This window comes from Pristis pectinata, chromosome 7, assembly GCF_009764475.1.
Source record: "Pristis pectinata isolate sPriPec2 chromosome 7, sPriPec2.1.pri, whole genome shotgun sequence".
Taxonomy (NCBI): domain Eukaryota; kingdom Metazoa; phylum Chordata; class Chondrichthyes; order Rhinopristiformes; family Pristidae; genus Pristis; species Pristis pectinata.
In genome coordinates, this window is record NC_067411.1 from 59,111,706 (window position 1) to 59,137,081 (window position 25,376).

The 25,376-nt window shown below is 42.7% G+C and overlaps 1 protein-coding gene across 7 annotated transcripts in view; it reads left to right on the top strand.

Annotated features, from left to right (window-relative positions):
- Positions 1-25,376, top strand: part of LOC127572194 (E3 ubiquitin-protein ligase RNF38) — a 301,536-nt gene that overhangs the window by 245,022 nt on the left and 31,138 nt on the right. For all 7 annotated transcript variants that reach the window (XM_052019112.1, XM_052019111.1, XM_052019113.1 and 4 more), the window contains 3 exons: positions 1,469-1,682; positions 19,684-19,851; positions 24,179-24,349. In XM_052019112.1, the coding sequence (XP_051875072.1) occupies positions 1,469-1,682; positions 19,684-19,851; positions 24,179-24,349 (553 nt within the window). The remainder of the gene's footprint in view (positions 1-1,468; positions 1,683-19,683; positions 19,852-24,178; positions 24,350-25,376) is intronic.

Genomic DNA, 25,376 nt, shown 5'->3' on the forward strand with positions numbered 1-25,376 from the left:
GCTAACCCATGAAGTGAAAAACCTAATTATATAATGAAATAAAAAATAGAAAAACTTGGGTAAACTTATTAAATTAAGATCAGGGAATATGGGACCACATTAAACATACCAACTATGACTGGCGTAAAGCTGAATAGCTAGATATGAATTCTGCCTGGCCCCTCAGTTCAGTAAGTTATGGAATGCCCCAGGACTTGATAGTAGGTCCGTGTGAGGAGCAAGAGCACTGGTGTGCCTGTATCTGACCTACCATACATTCTATACTTCTCTGTCCTGAACACTAATGTGCATTGCAGCTAGCTGGTTTTCTTCTAGTGACTTGCTGTCCACGTGATTCAGCCATTATCACCAGTGAAAAATTCTGCTCCAGTACACTTCAATAATTCTGCTTGATTTTTTTTTCATCTTCAAAGATGAGCAGGGTGCCGGTTTTTAGATGCTGTGTGAAAGGAAAGGAACTTACTTGGAAGGGTTTTTAATATGATAGAGTTCGAAGCAACCAGCAATGGAATACAGTGACATTTGGTGTGCACTGCTATTTAAAGCTTTAAATCCTATTCTTACTGCACTGCTTGACTTATTAAAAATATATTGTTTAACAACGCAACTAGGTACATAGAACTCCAGTTCTCATGTGCTGGCAAGTACATGAATGGAAGCAAAAAGGAAATTTGCCTGCTGAATGTTTCAGACCTGGCAAGGAAGCATATATCCAGGTTAATGTGAAGGTGAATGACAGGGAAGAAAGACAAACTCTGGTTTCTGTTAACAATGAATAAATGGTTATTGTATTGTAAAGCTGAGGGAAGGGATATTTCACCACATTAGTATTCTTGGTGCAGATGAAAAAAGACCATGTTTTCTCTCAAATGTGTTGGGAAAATGTTAATTTTAATAAATTGAGTATTTTTAGGTGAGGTGAGGTGAGTTACATCATGCGGTTTTCATTCAACGTTAGAAGTACTGTGTTGGCTAAAAATATATACGCTGATTTAGAAACGCGATAAAAATAACACCTTCAAGTACATGGGGCATAAAAATTGCTATTTTTGTTAATCATGGCAGAAAAATACTCATTTCTTTTTTAAAAAAAAGTTAACACTTCCTTTGCTCATTTTAAAATTTGCTAAAATTGGCAAAGACTAATCTCAACCCTGAAGTACGTATTAATCATTTATCGATTTTGCAAGACTTATTCTGTCAAAATTTGAGACTTGAGTAGTGTGTAAATATTCTGTATTAGATACTTCCTATTTATTTTGGTTGTGCAGTTTGTAAGGTGTATTATCATATTACATTATCAAGTTATTAAATATGTAAAAAAAAAATTTAGATAATGCAAAATATAAATCCCAAGTTGAAATCTACAGTTTAGTTTTAATTGGGTCAAGAAGTGAAGATGTTAAATAACGAAAGATATTGGTCAACCTTACTGCACTGTAAATTTTTGGATTTCTGCTTTGAACAGTCCTCCTGTCAGACGGCAACGAGGGAGACGTGAACGACTAACTAGAAATAGTTCTCTGAGCCAAGATGAAAACTACCACCATCATCCTTATGGACAACAGCCAACTGTGGAGGAACCCAGAGCATTTCATCCTCCAAATGTATCTCCACGCCTGCTCCACCCTGCCGCACACCCTCCACAGCAGAATGCTGTGGTGGTTGATATCCACGAACAGGTAGGTGAATTGGTTGAGATGCACCATTTGCCAGTTTTATTTCTTGGTGATGTACAACATCTTTATTTTGCCAGTACTTCATCCCTTTTCTGAAAAGTGCATGTCCTTGTTGAACTATAAATACACCTGAGCATTATTTGCTAGGTTGCTGAAGTGACTTTTATTCATATAAAGCTAAAGATATGTGTCAGCAGCATTCTGACAATAGGTTCATAACTGAACTTAATCCTGTTCCTTTAAGCACTCAAGAAGTAATTGCTGCATAATGATCAAGCAAGGATAGCCAAGCCAATACTCTTCTTCCTTTGCTGAACTAGATGCAGTGAAATCAGTTGTGCAGTTTGTGTCTGCTTTGGCTCAGATGGTAGCATACTTATCTGAGTCAGATGTTTGTGGGTTTAAATATGACTGCAAAGGTTTTGAGTACAAAAATATAGGCTGACAAACGTGTACAGTGCTTGAGGAGTGTGGCACTTTTTAGTATGCCATCTTTCAGATGAAGCATTAAGCAATGGCCTTAATGGCTCTCTGTGGTGAATTTTAAAAGTCGCGTGCCACAATTTCACAGAAGAAAACTTCTCCCCAGTCTCCTGGCTAATATTTATTTCTCATTCGACATCACTAGGAGAGTTTATATCATCATTACTAAATTGCTTTTCATGGGAGCTTGTTGCCCCCAAATCTATTGCCATTATGCTTATATACAAGTGCTTTTTAATAAGGACTCAATTGTGTGCAAAGCATTTTGGGGCACCCTGACCTTGTAAAGTGTTGTACAAGCAAAGGTCTTTTTTTAATAGCACTGCTCTGGCAGAGATTGTCCTACTCAGCAAAAAAACATGGGACTGATTTTAGTATTTTCCAAGTCTGCATGGCTCAGCATTTGGATATTTCACTACTGCAGGAGGAGAGGTGAGGGACGTAACCACTGACTGGTTGAACTCTGTAGGGAGCAGCATAGTATAACTGGTTTACAGATAGGCATGTAGTCAGATATGGGTGTGATGTGTAACAAATGGATATGGGGGTATTGATAAATAGACTGGGGGTAAAACTACCATGGAAGTGGTAAATCAGTAGTAAAAAATGTTCAAACAAAAAATTGTATTCTCGTTTGAACATCTAACTTTAGGAAGCTATTTACACTAGTCACTGAGTTGATGGTGTCTGGAAGGGTCATGACATATTGGAAGACCATAAATGTAAAATAGCCATTCAAGAAAGGAGGGATCTAGAAAGCAGGAAACCATAAGCCAATTTGCCTAACTTCTGTCATTGTGAACATGGAGTTCATTATTAAGATAGAGCAGAACATATATAGAATAATGGTTGAAAAATGCTTTTGAGTTCTTTATGAATGTACCTAGCAGGGTGGATAAAGGGGAGCTAGTAATTAGGGTGTACCTGGAATTCTAAAAGGATTCACAAAATCACTAATTACTGTATAAGGTAAAGTTTCACTGTTTTTGATTGTAATATATTGGAATGGCTAGAAGATGGGTTAACTTGACAGCAAACTGAGAATGAATATCATTTTCAGGTTGGCAAGCTGAAACCAGAGGAGTGCCATAAGAATCAGCGCTGGGGCCTCCACTCTTGGTCCTTCCTTCTTTATTAACATAGGTTACAAGTGTATTGTTACCTAATTTTCTGACAGTATAACGAGGTGCATATCAAGTTGTGGGAAGGGTGAGGTGCGCAAGTGTATGTAGATGGGTTAAGTGAATGGGCCATAAATTTGCTGAGTGACATATAGCATGTGGAAATTATGGGGTTAACCACATTGGTTGGAAGAATAAAAAAGCAGGATGTTGTTTAAATGGAGGGATACTACAGAATGCTGCTGTTCATATGAATCTGTTATGGTGGTGATACTATGGCTATGTTGTCAGGCTAGCAGTCCAGAGAGTGGCTTTACAATTGAAAGTCGAGTTCCGATCCCTGCTTATTGAGTTTGAATTCAGTAGTGAAACAATCTGGACTCTTTTTTCAAAACAAAAAAACTAGTCTTAGTAATAGAGACCCCAAAGCTGTCTTTTAAAAACAAAACTATCTGATTGAGATGTTCTTCAGGGTAGGAGATCCACTCTCTTGGTCAGGCTGGTATGTGATTCCAGGCCTACAGCAGCGTAATTGATTCTTACGTGCTGCCTGAAATACTGTGGTAAATTATCAAGTTGTATGAAACTGGTCAGTTAAAATATTTTAAAGGATATAACCTACCATATGTTAACCCAGGCCCTGATTGGACAAAAAGTCACATCCAGCCCAGTCAAGTTTTCAAAAACCACCTCAAGCCCTCCTCTCACCACATCTAAGGACTGGTGTCTAAGCTGGGAGAGTAATCCCACAGATCGATAAAACACAGCAGCTAGACATAGTTGTGTTTGCAGAATCTTCACTTACAATATGCTAGACTCCTCCATCATTGTCCTTCTGGCAGGGCAGACCCACCAGAGGTCATGGTACAGCTGCCTGCAGATGGGAATGAGTAGATCTGGGAGTGCTTAACATTTTAGATTCCATGAAGTCTCATTCCATCAAATCAAACCAAGGTGACTTAACTGAGCTGATGAATCAATGCTCTCCCATTGTGGATAAATCTACGGAGAAGTACTGAAAATAGCAAGGACATAGAACGTACTCTGAGTTAGGGGTGCCAGTGCTCATAACCGAGACTATATTGTTTGCATCAACACTGAATCAGCAGGCTATGTTTTTGAAGCCATAGCAATCAGACTAGGCCTGCAACAGGTAGTTAGCAAACCAGCATGAAGGATAAGCTTACTGACGTCATCCTTACCAGCTAATGTGTTCCAGATGCATCTGTCCATAATATCAGTGTTAAGAATGGCCGTAGCACAGTCCTAGTGGAGGTGAAATCCACTACACACTGAGTGGTTGGCACTACCTTTGCAGTAACTGGGGTAAAACACACCTGGCAGCTCAAATTTCTTTTTATTCCAAAATAAACTTTATTCATCATAAAAATCAAACTATATACAAAAATAAAACAGTGCAAACCTTTACATTTGTGTACGGATCAATCATTAGTGTAACCTTTTTGTACAAAAAAACACAGCACCGATGCCACTCGTGTAGCTCCCTGGGGTGCTACCCCAATCCCATATTTACGATATTTAAGGGGGCTTTCTCGCCTGACCCTGCCCCTCCCTCTCCTGTGGCAGAAGAACCCTAAACTGTAGTCCTTCCCCACTGAGCCCTTGCATTGGCTGCACCCAGCTTCAGTGCGTCCCTCAGCACGTACTCCTGCAGCCTGGAATGTGCCAAGCAGCAGCATTCCCCTACGGACATCTCGCAGTGCTGGGAGACCAACAAGTATCGGGCAGACCAAAGGGCATCTTTCACCGAGTTGATGCCCTTCCAGCAGCAGTTGATATCCGTCTCTGTGTGTGTCCCCGGAACAACCCGTAGATCAGAGAATCCTCTGTTGCACAGCTGCTGGGGCTGAAACGTGACAAGGACCCTTGCATCTTTCACCACACCCTCCTCACAAACCCACAGCCCGCAAAGAGGTTGGTGACCGTCTCAGCCCCAGCGCAGTCCTCCCGGGGGCAGTGTGCGTTGGGACTGATGTTTCAACCATGCAGGAAGGATCTGACTGTGAGGGCCCCTCTCACCACCAGCCAAGCGAGGTCTTGGTGCTTGTTGATGAGTTCTGGCGATGAGGCATTCTGCCAGATGGTCTAGACAGTCTGCTCAGGGAACCAACCCACAGTATCCATCGAGTCTTTCTCCTGCAGTGTCTACAGGATGTTCTGTGCTCACCACTGCCTGATGGACTTGTGGTCAAAGGTGTTGGTCTGGGAGAACTTTTTCACAAAGGACAGATAGTGCGGCAACGTCCGGCTGACTGGGATGTTGCGCGGAAAAGGGGCCAGGCCCATCCTTCACAACACCAGGGACAGGTAGAACCTCGGCACGCAGTGACACTTGGTGCCCATGTACTTTGGTTCCACGCACAGCTTGTTGCAGCCACAGATGAAGGTGGTCATCAGGATGAGGGCGACATTGGGGATACTTTTGCCCCCATTGTCCAGGGACTTGTGCATGGCGACCCGTCGAACCAGCTCCATCTTGGATCCCCAGGTGAACCGGAAGACGGCATGGGTGATTCCCTAACCAGAGGAGCGAGGAACAGGCCACACCTGGGCCAAGTATAGCAGCCCTGAGAGCACCTCACACCTGATGACCAAGTTCTTCCCAGATATTGAGAGGGAGTGCCATTCCCGCAGTCCCAGTTTCTGCTTCACCTTCCCAATCTGCTCCCATCCATTTTTGTTGCATGCCCCGGCCCCTCCAAACCAGATCCCCAGCCCCTTCAGGTAGTCAGGCGTGATGGTGAAGGGGACGTTGGATCAGTCAGGCCAATTGCCGAAGAGCATGGCCTCACTCTTCGTGTGGTTAACTCTGGCCCCTGATGCCAACTCAAACTGGTTGCAGTCTGTGAACTGACCTTGGGTTCGAGCAGAAGACAGCAGCGACGTCGTCCATGTACAGGGAGGTTTTCACCTGGGTGCCTGGCAACATCACCCCTCTGGTGCTCTCGTCCTTCATGATGGATTCAGCAAAGGGTTCTATACAGCACACGAACAAGACAGGAGGGAGGGCAGTCTTGCCTGACTCCAGACTGCGCTACTGATGTCTGTGTAGAGCAGATGGATCCAATTCCTGATTCCCTCCCCAAAGCCCATTTTAGAGACCACGTCCAACGTGTATAAGTGTGATATCCTGTCGAAGGCCTTCTCCTGGTCCAAGCTGACCAGGCAGGTGTCCACTCCTTTGTCCTGCACATAGACGATAGTGTCCCTGAGCAGCGCAAGGCTGTCAAAGATCTTCCTGCCAGGTACAGCACAAGTTTGGTCCGGGTGGATCACCTGTCCCAGAGCAGACTTGACCCTATTGGCAAAGGCCTTGGACAGGATCTTATGATCCACATTCAACTGTGAGATGGGTCTCCAATTTCTGATGTCCTCCCTCTCCCCCTTCTGCTTATAGATGAGGGTAATGGTGGCCTTCCTCATGGATTCTGACACGCTGCCAGACAGAAACATAGCATTGTACACTTCCAGCAGGTCCAGGCCCATCCAGTCCCACAGAACCGAGTACAACTCCACCGGTATGCCGTCACTTCCAGGAGTTTTATTCAAATCAAGGGAGCAGACGGAGCCAGTCAGCCCCTCCAAGGTCAGTGGCTGGTCCAGACTCTCCCACTTGCTGTCATCTAAGACCTCCATGATAGAGGACAGGAAGTTCTGGGAGGCTGTGCTGTCTGTGACCTTTTTGTCGTACAGACTGGCATAGGAGAATCTGCAGATCCTTAATACGTCTGTTTGCAAGGATGTTACTGAGCTGTCCTCGTCCTTAAGGCTGTGGATCACAGAGCTCCCCCTGAGCACCTTTTGGAAGAAGAAACGTGAGTATGTCTCATCCCGCTCCACGGAGCGGACCCTGGATCGGAAGATAATCTTGGAGGATTCGGCGGCGTGGAGCTGGGCTTGCAGGCTCTTCACCTCTCGGAGTTCCTCCCTCACATCCACCCCCCTCGACTGCAGAAGGAGAAGTTGCTGCAGGTCTGTCTGGAGTTGGCTCAGTTCCCCCTAACTCTGTCTTGCTTTCTGGACCCCTCTGCAGATGAAGAACCCCTTGATGTTCTCCTTTGTCACTTCCCACCAGTGCACAGGGGAGTCAAAGAGGGGTTTCACAGTTCTCCAACCTGCGTAATCCCTCTTTAGTCCCTCAATGCTCTCTGGGGTCAGCAGGTTGACATTCAGCTTCCATGTCCCCTTGCCTTGACAGGAGGCCCGAAGGAGACGGTGGTCAGAGAAGAACACTGGCGTGATGTCGGTGGACCTGACCGTGACTGGCTCCAACACGAAGAGGAAGTCGATCCAGGACCAGGCTGAGCCATCCGATCTCGACCGGGTGTGTTGCGGCTGTGCTTCACCTGCAGGGGTGCCGAAGGCGTCGCACAACTTGGTATATTTAACTGTTTCTGTCCAGTCTGCTGTCGGCACTGCCGGATCGTCTAGCTGCATTGATGATGCAGTTGAAGTCACCAGCCAAAATGACCGGCTGGGACGTTGACAGCAGCGGTGGGAGCTGCTGGAGGACGGCCAGCCGCTCGCTCCACACAGGCGAGGCGTACACATTAGTTAACCGGAGTGGAGTGTTCCAGTACATCATATCTGCCACGAGGAGCCGTCCCCCACCACCATCTCTTTGACCTCGGTGATTGAGAAGTTGCCCCCCACCCCCACATCGGAATCCCCAGGCTGGAAGCGTGACAATCATTGCCCCCAACCACACCGACAGTTTGTGGGACCACCATTGCGACCACCTCTGATGGTTGCGGAGGTGCAGCAGCCCGCACTCTTGCAAGAAAGTCACATCCGCCTTGACCTTGGCATGGAACTGCAAGGCAATAACACGTCGCGCGGTACTCTTCACACTGCACATGTTTAGAGATGCCAGTTTTATCTCCATGGCTCTTTTGGAGTTCAGTACCAATCACATAGTCCATTTTCACTTGTCCTGGGCCCTTCATGCCCACAGCTTTGGTGAACTGCATCACCGATTCTGGGCTCAAGATATTGGGAGTGGTCTCCCCCTGGGTGTGGGATCCCTTGTGGCGAGGCTGGTGGTGTCTCGGTGGTGGGGGGGAGGGGGGAATCCGTCTGTGCCCCTGTCCTTTTCTCTGGTGGTCCAGTTTCTTTCATCTCCCAGTGCTAGGGTGCATTGGATGCAGTGCTGCTCCTGGTCTCCCAGAGCTGGGGGGGGGGGGGGGGGTGCGACAGCCTCTGTGTTGCTCCCGGCCCCCCTGATCTGGGGGGCAACAGCCTCTGTGCTGCTCCCAGTCTCCTGAAGCTTGGGGTCAGCAGGCAGGGTTCTTCCCTCACTTCTTCGTGTCTGTTGTTTCTCTTCGGTTTTCTTTCCTCCATTTTTGCCGCTTCCTCTGCCTCCATCATCGGCTGCTGCAACTGCTTTCATCCTCTGACGAGGAGAGGTTGCTGGTGTCCATTTGCTGCATTATTCTTTTCTTTCCAGTCCCCTTGTTTGCCATGGCCCGTTGTCTCTTGGGTGGCGTCTTCTGTGTCTTCTTCCTCTTCACCACCTGCCATTCCCTTTCTTGTCCCTCCCCCACTCCCTCTTCCATTGACTCCTCCTCTTGGGGAGGGGGCTGGGAGTTCATGGCTGGGGGTTGGGAGCTCGAGGCAGTCGGGCTGTCATCACCCCTCCTGGCCTCAGTCTCTTCTGAGGCTCCTGTGCTGGTGGGGGTTGTGTCGGTGTTCCTTGGGGTGTTATTGGTGCTGATACCCCCGCTTATTGCCTGTGCGTAAAGGTTTGCCTTCCCGACAGTCCTTTGTATGGTGACCTTCCTGCTTGCAGTTCTTGCAGATGACTGTGCTACACTGGGCCGCCACGTGTCCGGGTTTGTTGCAGTTGTGACACACCCTGGGTTGTCCCGTGTACACCATGTATCCACTGTTCCCTCTGATGGCAAACACTGGTGGGGGTGCTGGTGAATGATGGATCCATTTGCGTCAACTCTCAACTTGACCTTCACCTGGCACTTGCTGGTCCAGATTTCTAACGGATGCCCATGGTGCATTATGGACCAGAGCAGCAGAAGTGTATTCCACAACCATTTGTTATCTAGCATAGCCCCCCACACCATGTTTACAATCAAGCTAGGAGATCAACTCTGGTTCAGTGAGGAAAGCAGAAGAGCATATGAGGAGCAGCACCATGAATTTACAAAATGAGTTGCTAACCTGACAAATCTGCTACACAGGACAGAGTTAAACAATCCCACAGGTAGTCGATTAGATCACAGTTCACTGCCACATTTGTTTGTGAATGGTGGCAGACAAAGAAATATTGGGAGGAGGCATTTCTAAGAAAATCCCCATCCTCAATGGTAGCATGGCCTGATTTGTGAGTGCCAAAGGCCAAGCCAAAGCAGCTGCTATCATATTTAATAAACCCCTGTGCTAAGTGGATGATTCAACTGCTTCATCCTGAAATCCTTGCTATCACAAAGGCCCATTGTCAACCAATTCGATTTATTCCAAGTGATATAAAGAGGCTGAGAAGACTTAGAAACAACAAATCCTATGGAATCCAGCAACATCATAACTGTAGTACAAAGGGCTTGTGCTCCAGATCTCGTCATTTCTCAAGCCAGGCTAATCCAGTTCACTTATAACACTGGAGACACAAGAGACTACAGATGCTGGAATATGGAGCAAAAAACAAACTGCTGGAGAAACTCAGTGGAACAAGCAGCATCAATGGAGGGAAAGGAATGTTTCAGGTTGAGACCATATATCAGGTCAACAATTCCTTTCCCTCAGTTGCTGCTCAAGCCACTGAGTTTCTCCCACAGATTTTTTTTGTTCACTTCCAACACTGGCATCTACCCAGCAATGCAAAATTGCCCAAGTATGCAAGGTAAATCCAGTCTTTATCACCAATTCAATTTATGCAAAGTGATGGAAGGTGTGATCAACAGTGCTGTTGTCATGCAGTACTCATTCATCAGTAACCTGTTCACTGATGCCCACTTGTGTTTCACCAGGACCATGTGGCTCATATCTCATCAGTGCCATGGACCAATGGATGAGAATGAATGCTGTTAATGTTAAGGCAGCTTTTGACCAAGTCTGGCATTGGGGAGCCCTGGTTAAAATCTGAAGTCAATGGGCATCAAGGGCCAAATGTTCCAATGACTGGAATTTTATCTTGTGCAGAAATTAATTGTTGTGAGTGAAGGTCAATCAGCCCACCCTCAGGACATCAATATTTCCTTTACCCTGTCTTCAACCACATTTACATCACAAGAGATTCTGCAGATGCTGGTATCTGGAGCAACACACATAAAATGCTGAAGGAACTCAGCAGGTCAGGCAGATGAAGGGTCTTGACCTAAACGTCGACTGGTTATTTCCCTTCACGGATGCTCCCTGATCTGCTCAGTTCCTACAGCATTTTGTGTGTGTTACATCATAAGGCCAGAAGACAAAAGTTTATTGATGATTGCAGTGTTCAGTTCTATTTACAAAGTCACAGCAAATGAAGCAGTTCCTGCCTCCATGCAGAAAGACCAGGCGATATTCAGATATGCATAGATAAGTGCTGAAGCAATACCATACGTGAAAGTTGGCGCCCATCTAACCCCCAACCTTTGATGTTCAGTGACATTGTTATCACCAGGTCCCACATCATTGTCATTCTGAGGTTTATCATCAGCTCAACTAGACCAGCCATATAAATACTGCAGCTACATGAGCATGTTTCCTATGGATAATAAGACTCACCACTTTTCCATATATGAGGCATGTCAAGAGCATGATGAAGTACTCTCCACTTACCTAGATAAGTGCAGCTCCACAACAATGAAGGAGTTCAATACCACCCTGCTCAATTAGGCTCTTACCTAGCCCTAAACATTTAGTCTCTCCACCATTGGCATACAATGGCTTCAGCATGTGCCACCTTCAAAATGCATTGCAGTTACAACCTCAGTTACTCTGCCAAAACCTTCCAAACCTGTTACCTTTACTCTCAAGGTCAAGGGCAACAAGCACAAGGAAATACCACACTTTGCAGGTTTCTCTCCATGTTTCTCTTCATCCTGACTTGGAAGTATATTGCTGTTCTTTTATTATTACTGTCTCTAAAGACTAGAACATCCTGCCTAACTTCATTGTGGGAGTGCCTTCACCAGAAGGACTGCAGTGGTTCAAGGTGATTCACTACCAATTTCAAGGGCAATTAGGAATGGGCAATAAATGCTGACCTTGCTTGTGATACTTAAAACATGAATAAATACTTCCTGGTGTCCTTGTACATGGAACACAGAATTAGCATGCAGGTAGAGTGAATAATTAAGGAAGTGAAAAATTAGCCTTTATTGCAAGCTGTGGAGGAGTATAAATTTAGGGAAGTCTAGCTACAACTATACTGGGCATTGTTGAAATCACACCTGTTTTGCTGTACAATTTTGTCTCCTTATTTAGGGAAGAGTATACCTGCACTAGAGAAGGTTCAATATTTTGAATGTGCGTTCCTTTCAAGTCAGACAGAAATTCACCGGCACCTCCCTTAATATCATCTGCATTCAGTGCTCTTAAGTGTGGTCTACTCTACATGGGTGAGACCAAACGCAGACTAGGTGACTGTTTCACAGAACACCTGCGCTCTCTCCGTAACTGCGATCTGCAACTCCCCGTTGCCAGTCCCCCTCTCACACTATCACTGATATGTCAGTACTCAGCCTCCTCCACTGCCAGGAGAATTCCAAGCGCAAACTGGAGGAACAGCACCTCATTTTTCGTCTTGGAATCTTGCAGAATCGGCATGAACATTGAATTCACCCTCTTCAAATAATCCCCACCCCCCACTTCCCCCACAATGCTGCTTCTTCCTTTTCCTAGCTTTTTTTCCCACTTTTTTTTCCTTTCTCTTCTTACCTTTGACCCATCCCCCAGTGGATCTGCTCTCCCCTCCTCCCCCGCACCTGCCTATCACTACCTCTTATCTGCATCTACCAGACCACCTTCTGCCCACCCCGCCTCCCCTCATTTGTCCACCTATCACTGCTCTGCTTTTCCCTCTTATATATTGGGATTCCCCTTTTCCTACCTTCAGTCCTGAAGAAGGGTCCTGACCCGAAACATTGACCACCTGTTTCTCTCCATGGATGCTGCCTGGCCTGCTGAGTTCCTAGAGCATCGTGTTTTTCATCTAGATTCCAGCATCTGCAGTCCTTTGTTTCTCAATAAGTTATTTCTAGAGTGAAGGATTGTCTTATGAGACGTGTTTGAGCAGGTTGGCCCTGTGTTCATTGAGGCTTCGGAGAATGAGAGGAAATCTTTTTGAAATGTAGTATTCTGAAGGGCTTGAGAGGTTATAAACACCAAAAGGAAGCTTTCTTTGAGAAGGAATCCAGATCTGTTGTTTCAGTTTAAGGAGCTAGGCTTTAAAGAGATGAATGAGAGGAATTTTCTTCACTCAGTTTTTTTTAATTCTCTATCCCAGAGAGCTTTGAAGGCTGAAATAGACTTTTGGACTAAATGGGTGAGGACAAACAGGTAGGAAAGTGCAGCTAAGGCAAAGTTCAGGTCAACTGTGGCTTTGTTGAATGGTGGTACAGGTTTGAAAGGTCATATAGCCTACTGCTCTACTTTATGTATTCTGAGGTAAGCAGAGAACATAAATTTAACACCACCCCAAAAATAACAAAGGAAGTGGTTAGGAGAGTTTTTTGTGCAGCAGCATGGTAGGACAGCGGCAGACAATTTTGAAAGCAAATTCTGTAGCGGCCCATACTTATGAGACTCAAACTGCCATTGGCGGCTGCGCGGTAGCACATTGTGAGCGAACTGTGGGGCGGGCCTTCTGGCAGGATCCTGACATTATGTCCGCCGGAGAGGCCCTCAGGTATCTTTGCTTCACACAGTAAAGTGTGCTCCGATTCAGCCACAACGTCTCCAAGTTTTCCTTTCGGGAACGCGTTGTGTTTGGCTACAATTCTATAATAATTTTTTAAGGGAGTAATTATTTGAAACAGAAGACGAGATTTATGGGACATTGGAGAGAAAACTAACAGAAATAGAATGAGCTGAAAAATGATATGATTCTATATTAATCTTCTTTGAAAAGGCTTTCACTTAGTAAATATTAGATTCATGAAGTTATGGTGCCTCATTTATAACAGAATAAAAATTTTAATCCATATTTACTCCAAATATGCACCATGTACTTAAAGCATCTTTTGCACTGTGAATTTTTATTGAAGCACATGGTAAGAAAATAATGTCTTACAATGATTAACCCAATCAATTTCTGATAAATTGTGAAAACGACAGGAGGGGAATGTATGTCTTTAGTTATTGTAGGATTTTTATTAGAGGGGGATTTCAAATTTGCTTGCGAAAACATTGACACTTTGTAGAAAATAACCACTTTATCTTCTGTCCAGGATTTGTGTCAAACATGGCCAACAGAATAGAGACTTCTGCCTTCATCATGGGCATTACTGATTTCAATCAGCTAATATTTCAACAAACCTCCCCACAAAATGGCTGAAAACTTTTTTTGCCTACTTAATGAGATACAAGGAAATGTCTTCTTTCAAAGGGTAGTGATTCTCTGGAATTCTGTCCCCAAGGATGGTGGAGGCCAGATCATTAGATAGATTTAAGCTGGAGATAGATAAATATTTGAAAGATTGAGGGTTATGGGGAACTGGAACAAAAAAGGAGTTGAGGCCAGCGTAGATCAGCCATGATCATGTTGAATAGCAGGACAGGCTTGATGGGCCTGGTGGCTTACTCCTTCTCCTATTGTCTTGTGTTCTTAAACACCCCTAATTCTGTCATGGACTACATTTCTGAATCATGCATTCAAGGACTGAAAATTAACAGTTTAAAATGATTTCAAAAAGTAAAATTAAAGCACTTGCACACTTAAATATTTTTAAACAATTAGAAATATTAAAGCAAAAATAAATTATAAAAATGTAAATAATACTTGCCTGCCTTCCTCCCAGGGTTTTGCTATTGAAATAAATTAACTCAGCCTGACACAGGTTCATCAAATTCCCCAGCATAACTTCTGGGAAATTGTAGTAAGTTCACATTCCACTGCTGGATTTCATGAGGAATCCAATTTTGGGATGCATTTGGGGAATCTCTGGAGCATCTGGACAGTAAAGATACCTATGTCAGATTATTGTTTATTGACTGCAGCTCTGTCTTCAATACTATAATTCCAAGCAAACCCGTTTCCAAAATCCAAGACCTGGCACTCAACACCTCTGTTTGCAGCTGGATCCTTGACTTCTGGACCAACAGACCACAATCAGTGAGGACAGGCAGTGACAACTCTGCCACAATTATTCTCAACACTGGTACCCCACAAGGCTGCATCCTCAGCCCTTTACTCCCTATACACTCATGACTGCATGGCCAGATTCTGCTCTAACTCCATCTACAAGTTTGCAGATGATACCACTGTAGTAGGCCATATCTCAAATAATGATGAGTCAGAGTGCAGGAAGGAGATAGAGAGCCTAGTGACATGATGTCATGACAACAACCTTTCCCTCAATGTCAGCAAAGCAAAAGAACTGGTTATTGACTTCAGGAAAGGGGCAGTGCACATGCTCCTGTCTACATCAATAGTTCTGAGATCACGAGAGTTGAGAGCTTCAAGTTCACCAATAGCCTGTCCTGATCCAACCACGTGGACACAATGGCCAAGAAAGCTCACCAGCACCTCTGCTTCCTCAGGAGGCTAAAGAAATTTGGTGTGTCCCCTTTGACCCTTACCAATTTTTATCGATGCACGATAAAAAGCATCCAATCCAGATGCTTCATGGCTCAGTATGGCAACCCTCAGCCTGTGACCATAAGAAACTGCAAACAGTTGTGGACACGGCTCAGCACATCACGGAAACCAGCCTCCTTTCCATGGACTCTGTCTCTACTTCTCACTGCCTCGGGAAACCAACCAGCATAATCGAAGACCCCACCCACCCCAGACATTCTCTCTTCTCCCCTCTCCCAATGGGCAGAACATACAAAAGTCTGAAAGCACAAACCACCAGGCTCAAGGACAGCTTCTATCCCGCTGTTATAAGACTATTGAAAAGTTCCCTAGTATGATTGGATGGACTCTTGACCTCACAATCTACCTCGTTATGACCTTGCATCTTATGGTCTACCTGCACTGCACTTTTTCTGCAACAGTAACACTTTATTCTGCATTCTGTCATACCTTGTACTACGTAAATGCATTGTGCAAAGAATTGATCTGTATGAATGGTATGCAAGACAAATTTTTCACTGTACCTCAATACATGTGACAATAAACCAGTTCTAATTCCAATTCCATGAAGGGTTTATTCACTGGAATCACTCACACCAGAAGTAGGCACTTAAGAGATGTTAAGGTGAGCTTGCAGTGGAGGAGTTTCCACAGTGCTATAGAAACGGTCACTTCTTGTATCATTTGAAGGATTTGGACAAAAACCAGGTCTTTGATGCTGGGAGTGATTGTGTCGGTCTTCCAAGATACTGAACTTCTGGGGGAAATGTTAATCTGTTGATACTTTCCTGGAAATGTATTTTTACTGATCTGGAATTGGATGCACTTGTTCTGAAAATTCTGAAATCCAAGGTCTTTGGAGATTGGAGGAGCTGAGCAATAAAGCTGTTTTCTGTGGAATTGCAGTTATCCAGTAGATTGTATAGAACAGATTCCAGGTGTTTGTAAGTGATATTTTGGAGAAAGGCTTTGCAAATGATGTTACTTGTCTCATTGTAGGTGACACATAGACTGTGAGTGATGTTTATATGGGCAGGGAAAGACTGACTATGCAAATCACTTCTGAGGGCCAGTCATGCAAATGCCCTAGCACAAAACTTCTTGAGATGTTCTTTCTACTATTTTTTTCAACTGCTTTGATGGACTCCTTATGGAATTCTGCCTACCGAGCCTAATCTAGTTTCAGAAGCTCCATTCATTTCAATGTAAATATGTGAAACTTGCCTATCTCTCATGGAGGCAAGTTTCAGTTAATGTACATTTTTGAATTAATGGAGATAACTTAAATATTTATTTTTAACTGTATTCTAGTTTAAAGTGTTTTAGTTAATTCAAAAAGGATAGTTTTTCTAAGCTAATATTCTAGTATCTTTTTAATGGGTATTGAATGTTTTTCATTGTTTGAGTAAAATTGGTACAGTCTTTCAAAATGGAAGTTGTGATAGCTGTTAAACCTGGCATCATGATGAAACAGGCTGACCTGGCACTCATTTAAAGAGGGAATACTGGCCTTGTTGAACAAGAGAAGACTTTGGAGATCAAGTTGCCACTTTAAGTAAGTGTAGGTGGGGAAGAGGAGAGTGCAGACCCCACATGACTTACTGCAACAGACTGGGCAGAAATACTCTGCAGCCAAACATGCACTACTGATGTATGCCTTGGATGCTCCTTTTTGGACGTTTCAAAATCTTTTGCAGTCAATGAAGCACTTGGAGGCATATTCACTGTTGTGTTGTAAGAAGCAGTTGATGCATAGCACAATCCCACAAACAACAATATAATACTGATCCGTTATTCTATATTTGCAATCTTGGTTTCTGGGGGTGGGGGGGGTGGGGATAAATATTGGGAAGGAACCAGGGATAACTTCCCTGTTGCTCTTCACAATGGCCCTATTGTGTTCATCTGAGGTGGGGCCTAGGTATAAGATCCAATCTGAAAGACAGAACCTTTAACAATACAGCACCCTCTCATCTGTACAATAATGTCAACCCATATTTTTGTCAGTGGTGTATGATATGAACCCTGAATCAACTGTCCACCTGAAGTGAGAGTACTGTCATAACCAGCATCATAAACAACTGGTGGTGAACCACAAGAACTAACTTGATCTTCATGGGCCAGTATTGAAGTGTTATAAAAATGTTCACTACCTGATAACTTTCAAAATTTTGCATGTTTGCTCAAAATATTGAATGGGGAATTTATTGACCACATCTCCACCACTTCAGATTAAGATGAGACTAAGTAAATCTCAAAACTGTAAAAATAAATTATGAAAAGATGGAAACAAATTTCTTGTGTACCATTAATTACAACCAGCAATTGTAGAAAGACTTCAGATGCAGTTGAGAATGAGCTGAGCAGTGAGGGAAACTGCTCTACAATCATCCCAGGTAACTTACAGTAAGAATTAGGAGGAAGAATAGGCCAATTTGTCCCTTGAGCCTGCTCCTTCATTTAATAGGATCATGGCTGATCTGATTGTAACCTCAACTCCATATTCCCCTCTATTGGCAGTAACCTTTCACCCTCTTGCTTATCAAGAATTTATCCAGCTCTGCTTCCTTAAAAATTCTGCTTTTTCAGAAAGAGTTCCAAGATTTTCAGCCATCTGAGATTTGCATCATCGCTTTCCTAAATGGATGACCCATTCTTTTTAAATGGAGACCCATAGTTCTAGATTCTTCCATAAGAACATAGAATATAGAACAGTACAGCACAGGAACAAGCCCTCGGCCCACGATAATGTGCTGAACTAATTAAACTAATAATTAAATGCCTAACTAAACTAATCCCTTCTGCCTACATAATGTCCATATCCCTCCATTCTCTGCAAATTCAAGTGCCTATCTAAGGGCCTCTTAAACATTTCTATCAAATTTGTTCTTCACTACCACCACTGGCAGTGCATTGCAGGCACCCACCACTCTGTTTAAAAAAACACAAAACTTGCCCTGCACATCTCCTTTGAACCTACCCCCTCTCGCCTTAAATGCATGCCTTCTGGTATTAGACATTTTGACCCTGAGAAAAAAATAATGGCTTTCTTCTTTATCTATGCCCCACGTAATCTTTTAAACTTCTATCAGGTCTCCCCTCAGCCTCCACCGCTCCAGAGAAAAGAACCTAGGTTTGTCCAACCTCTCCTCATATCACATGTCCTCTAATCCAGGCATCATCCTGATAACCCTCTTCTGCACCCTCTCCAAAGCTGCCGCCACCTCCTTCCTATAATGAAGCTAGCAGAACTGAATGCAATACTCCAGATGCAGTTTTATAAAGCTGCAACATAACTTCCTGGCTCAATACCTCAACTAATAAAGGCAAGCATGCCATACACCCTCTTTCTTCCCTAACAACTCATGCAGCCACTTTCAGGGAGTTATAGACTTGGACCCCAAGGTCCTGCCATTAACTGTGTGCTGTCCCTTTACGTTTGATCTCCCAAAGTGCAACATCTCGCATTTGGCCGGATTAAACTCCATCTGCTATTTCTCTGCCCATATCTGCAACTGATCTGTATCTTTTGGCAATCTTCTACACTGTCCACAACACCACCCATCTTTGTACTAACCCACCCATCCATGTTTTCATGCAAGTCATTTATAAACATCACAAACAGCAGAGGTCCCAGTACAGATCCCTGTGGAACACAAGGAAACATTCTCTCCATATCCCCTCATTCAAAACCCCTCAGTATCGTTTATGTTTCAATTAAGACCCTCTCACTCTTCTAAACTCTAGCGGATGCAAGCACTGGCTACCCCGCTTTTTCCCCAGCCCACGCCCTCCAGCCTTCAGAGTAGGCAATGACAAATCTTAATTGTGGAGATTGATGAATGAGGAAAATTTCCATTATTGTCTCTGTTATGCTATTAAATCCATCCTGGCCTGATTAATTTTCTAAATCTACTTCCTTAATGGTTGCTATAAAAACAATTACTTTATTTGACAGTATGAGCAATTAAATAGTGAAATTAATGAAAATAAAAATGGAATTGAATTTTCAAAGATGAATACAACTTAATGTAAAAATGGATAATGAGCTAACTGTGTGGTGGTCAGGAAAACACATTCACTTCAGTGACCTGAGTTTTGATTTGGGTGCAGAACAATTATCTCTTCTGAATGACAGTAAAACTTAAATGTTTTGGGAAAACTCTACCCTAGTGGGAGTGAGCCCATGGAACAAGTTGACTAGATGTCCATTACAATTTGGTGTGTTGGACTTTTTAGACTCTAAACCCAACTTTGTTGGGTAGACTATGTGCATGATTTGTTGTCAACTTCAGCTGTGGAGCTGATAACAATTATGAATATCATCAGTTTAATCAAGGTCATGTACATTTTTTTCATTGGACCAAATAAAATGTAATGCAAACATTTTTAGTAGACTTTGTCATCAGGCCTGCACCAACTGACTTCACGTAAATACAGTCATGCAAAGTAATATAAATCAAGATTGTCTACTGAGCCTACACGAGTGTAAATTATAGTAATATATTTTACCACAAGGCCAATGTCCAAGTTACAGAGCACATAGGAAATGATTTTCAAGTTTCAGCCAAGAATATTGTACTATGAATGATTTTTCCAGTCTTTGAATATTAATTTTTCTGTGTTTTATTTTTTTAATGTGCAGATTCATCAGGGCACTGTTCCTGTCTCATATACTGTTACTACTGTAGCACCACATGGTATCCCACTTTGCACAGGACAGCACATCCCAGCGTGTAACACACAACAAGTTCCAGGGTGTTCAGTCGTATTTAGTGGACAACATTATCCTGTGTGCAGTGTACCTCCTCCGGTTAGTATTACTGTTGTCATTCTGACTAATAAGAAACAGAACAAGATAAGTAGAATGTGTGGATTTTCATGGAAATGTTTATTTTAGAATTTGTTTTATGAATCAGTAACAAATTGAAGACATTTTGCCTACAAAGTATTGCAGAAAACTGTTGGGTGTTACTTTGTTGGTGGTTACTTTGTAGGTAGAACTTATTGTCTAGTTTAGATTTAAGTTGTTTTAAATTGCAAAGTTTGTGGGCTAAAGTTTTCTCCCTACAAATACTTGATTTCTAGCAGTAATAGAACAGTCGGGGTGAGAGATGATTCAGGCATCATTCTAATAGCTGGCTGATGTTCCCTGCCACTTGCGGGTCCTTGCAGTAGAAATGGTGAGAAGTATTGACCAAGTTGCCCATCTTTTGGCAGGGTTTCAGTTGAAGGTTGGCATCGTGTTAATACTGAATGACAGGAGTGCTTCCAAAGCAGAGGAGAGGACTTAATATTTAAAGCAGCATGGGAAGGAGCAGTGGATCACATTAGGCAAGATAGGATTCTGAAATCTTAGACAAGGTTAATTGTTTATCTGCTAGCAACATCCGCTCATTGCAGTGTCTGCAATCAGTCTCTTCTTGCTCCCCATCCTTGAGGCACAGCAACAATATAGATTGACCTAGGCACCCACTACCACATGTTAGTGAGCCTGCCTCCAAGAAAATTGGCTGGAGACAGCGTTCATTAGAACAGCTGCACAAATTTTGAAAGTAAAATTAAGAAATTCAGACACCAGTCTTGGAATCTGACTTATTATAATATCTTTTATCTTTTAAAATATGTCAAAATCAGAATGCATGCACTAGTGGTCAATTTAGTTAGGCTCAGGTCTTGAGTTCCTACTTTGGACAAAACTGAGGCTCCTGCTTCCAGTGGCTCTCCAAGAAGCTGCTGCGCTAATGTACGTTAATGTGAGTAGTCGATATCCAAAAGAGCTTTTTTCATTTCTAACTTCTTCCAATTCAGCACTCTTTTCATTCCATGCTGTGATTCTTTTGTGCTCCATTGTTGCATTTTTCTCATTTGGCATTATCCAGGAATGGCAGTTGGCTTCTGCATATCCAAGAATTAGAACAACTGGAAGACAGGACTGCAGGGATACCAAAGATAAATAATGGGTTAGAATCCAATTATTGAAGAGGGATGATGAGGATTATAAAAATGATAATGAATTATAATGAGAACTGGTTTAAGAGTGGAGGGGAAAAAAAGCTGAGAAGATATGAAGTAACAAGTTCTCAAAGCATTAGAGGGAGCATAAAATGGGTCTGAAATATTAATTTAAAAAAAGTTAAAAATGAAGTGAAACCTGCTGAGCGAAGGGAATTTTCAGTTTTTTAAAAGATCAAAGTATTTGAGGGTAATAATTATTTTGTCCCAATCTTTACCAATGGGAAGGCTGTCTGAGAAGGGGTGAATCCTAAAATGGTTGAGCACAAATGAGTAATTTTGAGATTGATGATTGGAACATTATTAGGTAAGTTAGTTTCTTGATGTTTAGTTTTTTAATGCAGTGTCATGGTCTGATGATTTTTATCATTAGAATGATGGAGGAGAAATGGTAGTATGGAAATTATACTTGGATGTTAAAAGTCAGTATATGTTAAAGTTTTTTTTTGAAAAATGAGACAGATAATCAAAGTAATTACAGGCCAGTTAGGCTAGCCATCTGTAGTAGAGAAAACTGTAAATTCTGATTAAAGGTGTAACTGCTGCTGCTTTGAATAAACTGAAAGCTGTTTTTTTTTTGTCAGAAAATATGGCTTATAAGAACTAGCAGAAAATAATGAGTCTGTGTACAACCACATAAATTCATTTCCAGGGTTAGTGGTGTAAGTGGAAATGATGCCTACATTTGAGATTAGATTGGATAAACGAGTGATGATGAAGGAAATAAAGGGTTATGGGAATAGGGAGAGTAAGAGTGATTAGAGTCAGTTGCTTAGGCAGAAGATATGCACCAATGTGGTTTGATTGATTATGATTTTACCTTGTAACTTCCTTGTACCTGCATAAGATTTCAAATCGAACAGACTCTCGGCAAACTATTGAAAAATACAGCATTGTGGATAACATAGAACACTACAGCATAGTACAGGACCTTTGGCCCACAATGTTGTGCTGACATTTTATCCTGCTCTAAAATCTATCTAACCCTTCCCTCCCACATAGCCCCCTATTTTTCTATCATTCATGTGTCTGTCTAAGAGTCCCTTAAATCACTAATGTATCTGCCCCCACAACCTCTGGCGGCAGTGCATTCCACGCACCCACCACTCTCTGTGTAAAAAAAAACCTTACCCCTCACAACCCCCTTATATCTTCCTCCAATCACCTTAAAATTATGTCCCCTCGTGTTAGCCATTGTGGCACTGGGAAAAAGTCTCTGACTGTCTACTCGATCTATGCCTCTTATCATCTTGTACACCTCTATCAAGTCACCTCTCATCCTCCTTATCTCCAAAGAGAAATGCCCTAGCTCTCTCAACCTATCCCCATAAGACATGCTCTCCAATCCAGGCAGCATCCTGGTAAATCTCCTCTGCACCCTCTCTAAAGCTTCCACATAATTTCTATAATGAAGCAACCAGAACTGAACCCAATACTCCAAGTGTGGTCTGACCAAAGTTCTATAGAACTGCAACATCACCTCGCGGCTCTTGAACTCATTACCCCGACTAATGAAGGCCAACACTCCATCTTCTTAATAACATCCTTCTTAACAGCCCTGTCGACCTGCGTGGCAACCTTGAGGGATCTATGGATGTGGACCCCAAGATCCCTCTGTTCCTCCACACTGCTAAGAGTCCTGCCATTAACCTTGTATTCTGCCTTCGAATTGGATCTCCCGAAGTGTTTCACTTCACACTTATCCGGCATTCTATCAATATCCTGTTGTAATTTACAGCAACCTTCTACACTATCCACAACACCACCAACCTTTGTATTATCAGCAAACTAACCCACCCTTCCACATCCTTATCCAAGTCATTTATAAAAATCACAAAGAGCAGGGGTCCCAGAACAGATCCCTGCAGAACAACAGTGGTCACCAACCACCAGGCAGAACATGCTCCATCTTTTATGGGCGAGCCAATTCTGAATCCACACAGCCAAGTTTCCCCGGATCCCATGCCTCCTGACTTTCTGAATAAGCCTTCCATGAGGAACCTTATCAAACGCCTTACTAAAGTCCACGTACACCACATCCACTGCTCTATCTTCATCAATGTGCTTTGTCACATCCTCAAAGAATTCAATCAGGCTCATGAGCCATGCTGACTGTCCCTAATCAGCCTATGCTTCTCTAAATGCCCATAAATCCTGTCTCTCAGAATCTTCTCGTGTCTCTAAGAATGACTGTCTCCAAGTAAATAAGGTTCAGGTATTGGCCTAAGTTTTATTTTCTACCTTCTAGCTGGTTTAGGGCAGGAAATGGAAGTGATGGTTTTCCTGTTCCAGAGGTTTCTAGCTTGGTTCATTAAAGGAGTGGGGACTGCCTCCTGCAGCATAGTTATGGTCAACAGAACCAGCCTGGTTAAATTCCTGGCTGAACATCTATTTTTTTTTATTAAACTAGCATGAAATGTCTCTGTTTTTTCCAGTAAGGACATGTAACTAGACTTTTTTTTTACCCTTCTCTGATTGAATCAATTATTTTAGGTATTTCTGAAAACTTTCATCTCAGAAGTGTGAAGTGCTCATGTTCAGCTGTTTTCTTTTTAAAGTTGAAAGTATGAGCAACAGATTATTAGTTTAATTTACTCACTAAAGTGTAACATCTCTTTAAAAAGATGTGATAGTGCTGGAGAGGGCACAGAGGAGATTCACTGGGAAGGTGCCTGGGCTGGAGTGTTTCAGTTACGAGGAGAGGCTGGGTCTGTTTTCCATGGAACAAAGGAAATTAAAAGGCAAGATGATTGAGGTTTATAAAATTGAGTGGTATAGATAGGGTAGACTGCAGGAAATTTTTCCCATATTAGAGGTTGATAAATCTAGATTTAGGGTAAGAGGTAAGAGATTTAGATGGGATCTGAGGGGTACTTTACCAGAGAGTAGTAAGTACCTGGAATGTCCTGCCTGAGAGAGTGATGGAAGCAGGGTCATTGACTGCATTTAAGTGCCTAGACAACCATATGAATTGCCTTGGCTTAGAAGGTAATGAGATTAATGCAGATGGGTGCCCACTGGTTGACATGGATGTGGTGGGCCAAATGGCCTGTTTCTATGATGTATGTCTCTGTGCCTATAACAGTGATGATTTGAAACGTTACATTTTTCTTTTTCCCCTCCAGATGCTTCAAGCGTGTTCTGTACAACATCTGCCAGTTTCGTATGCTGCATTTCCTCCTCTTATCTCCAGTGATCCCTTTATATTGCACCCTCCACATCTGTCACCGCACCATCATCCTCATGTTCCACCTCCGGGTCAGTTTGTTCCTTTCCAAACGCAACAGTCACGGTCGGTAAGTAATACTTGAACATTTGTGACTTTGACCTGATTATGAAAAAAAATGCTTTGTTCTGTGACTGGGAAAATTAGTATAGAGTAACACCAACTGAAAATGGTCTGTCCATACCAGCGTGTTCAAAATCTGAATTTTCATTGACACTTCTGGTAATACGTGAAGTGATTTAGAATGTATATGTGTGTGTACATGTTACTTCATCACCTATGCCCTTAATTCTGAAATGAAGTGTAATGTTGCAAGGAGTAGCATAACTTGTTCAATTTTCTTTTTCTCATGCTTTTAATTGCTGGCTCTTTAATGAGGTACAGTCTCACATGTAGCAGTGACCTTGTGGTTGATAGATAAAGTATAACTCAAGGCCAGGCCTATGCTGCAATTAATCAAAGCTGATACATAATTTATACAGCTCATATCATATGGCAATAATCACTGATTGATCAAGAGTCCTGATTGGCCTTGAATTTTGTTTTCCCTCTTCATAGTAAATGTGGTGATACCAATTACAACACCTCTAAGCTGAGTTCATGCTAAATCTTGTTTGTGGGTAAAGGACTAAGCTATTCACTGAGATGTAAAGGAAGTTGCCATTGTGATCTTCATCACCATTTTTCAATTCAAATAAGGTCATACCAATTGTCAGAATTATTGGATATAGCATCCTTCTTAATTATGTAGACTTTGTCATCTTCCATTGAAATCTTTGTTTCCCTAAATCCTTATCTATATTTCTAAGCCCTTTCATTATTTTTGTGTAATCTTCTCAAGGCTAATAGTATCATTTGTTGGGTATGATTACCAATATTGCACAAGCTGTATTTGTGCCTGTTCAGTAATAGTCCTCTCTCTTGATTTATATTCAGTATTGATATTAATGTTATCAAGCATTTTTTGGTCATCAAAGTATCCTTTTTTCATACCATCTAATCACCTATTAAACAAAGATTGGAATCATAGAATGATATATCCCTGAATTTAATGGCTCAGTCTAGGCTTTTAAGAGATAACTAGAGTTAGTAAATGT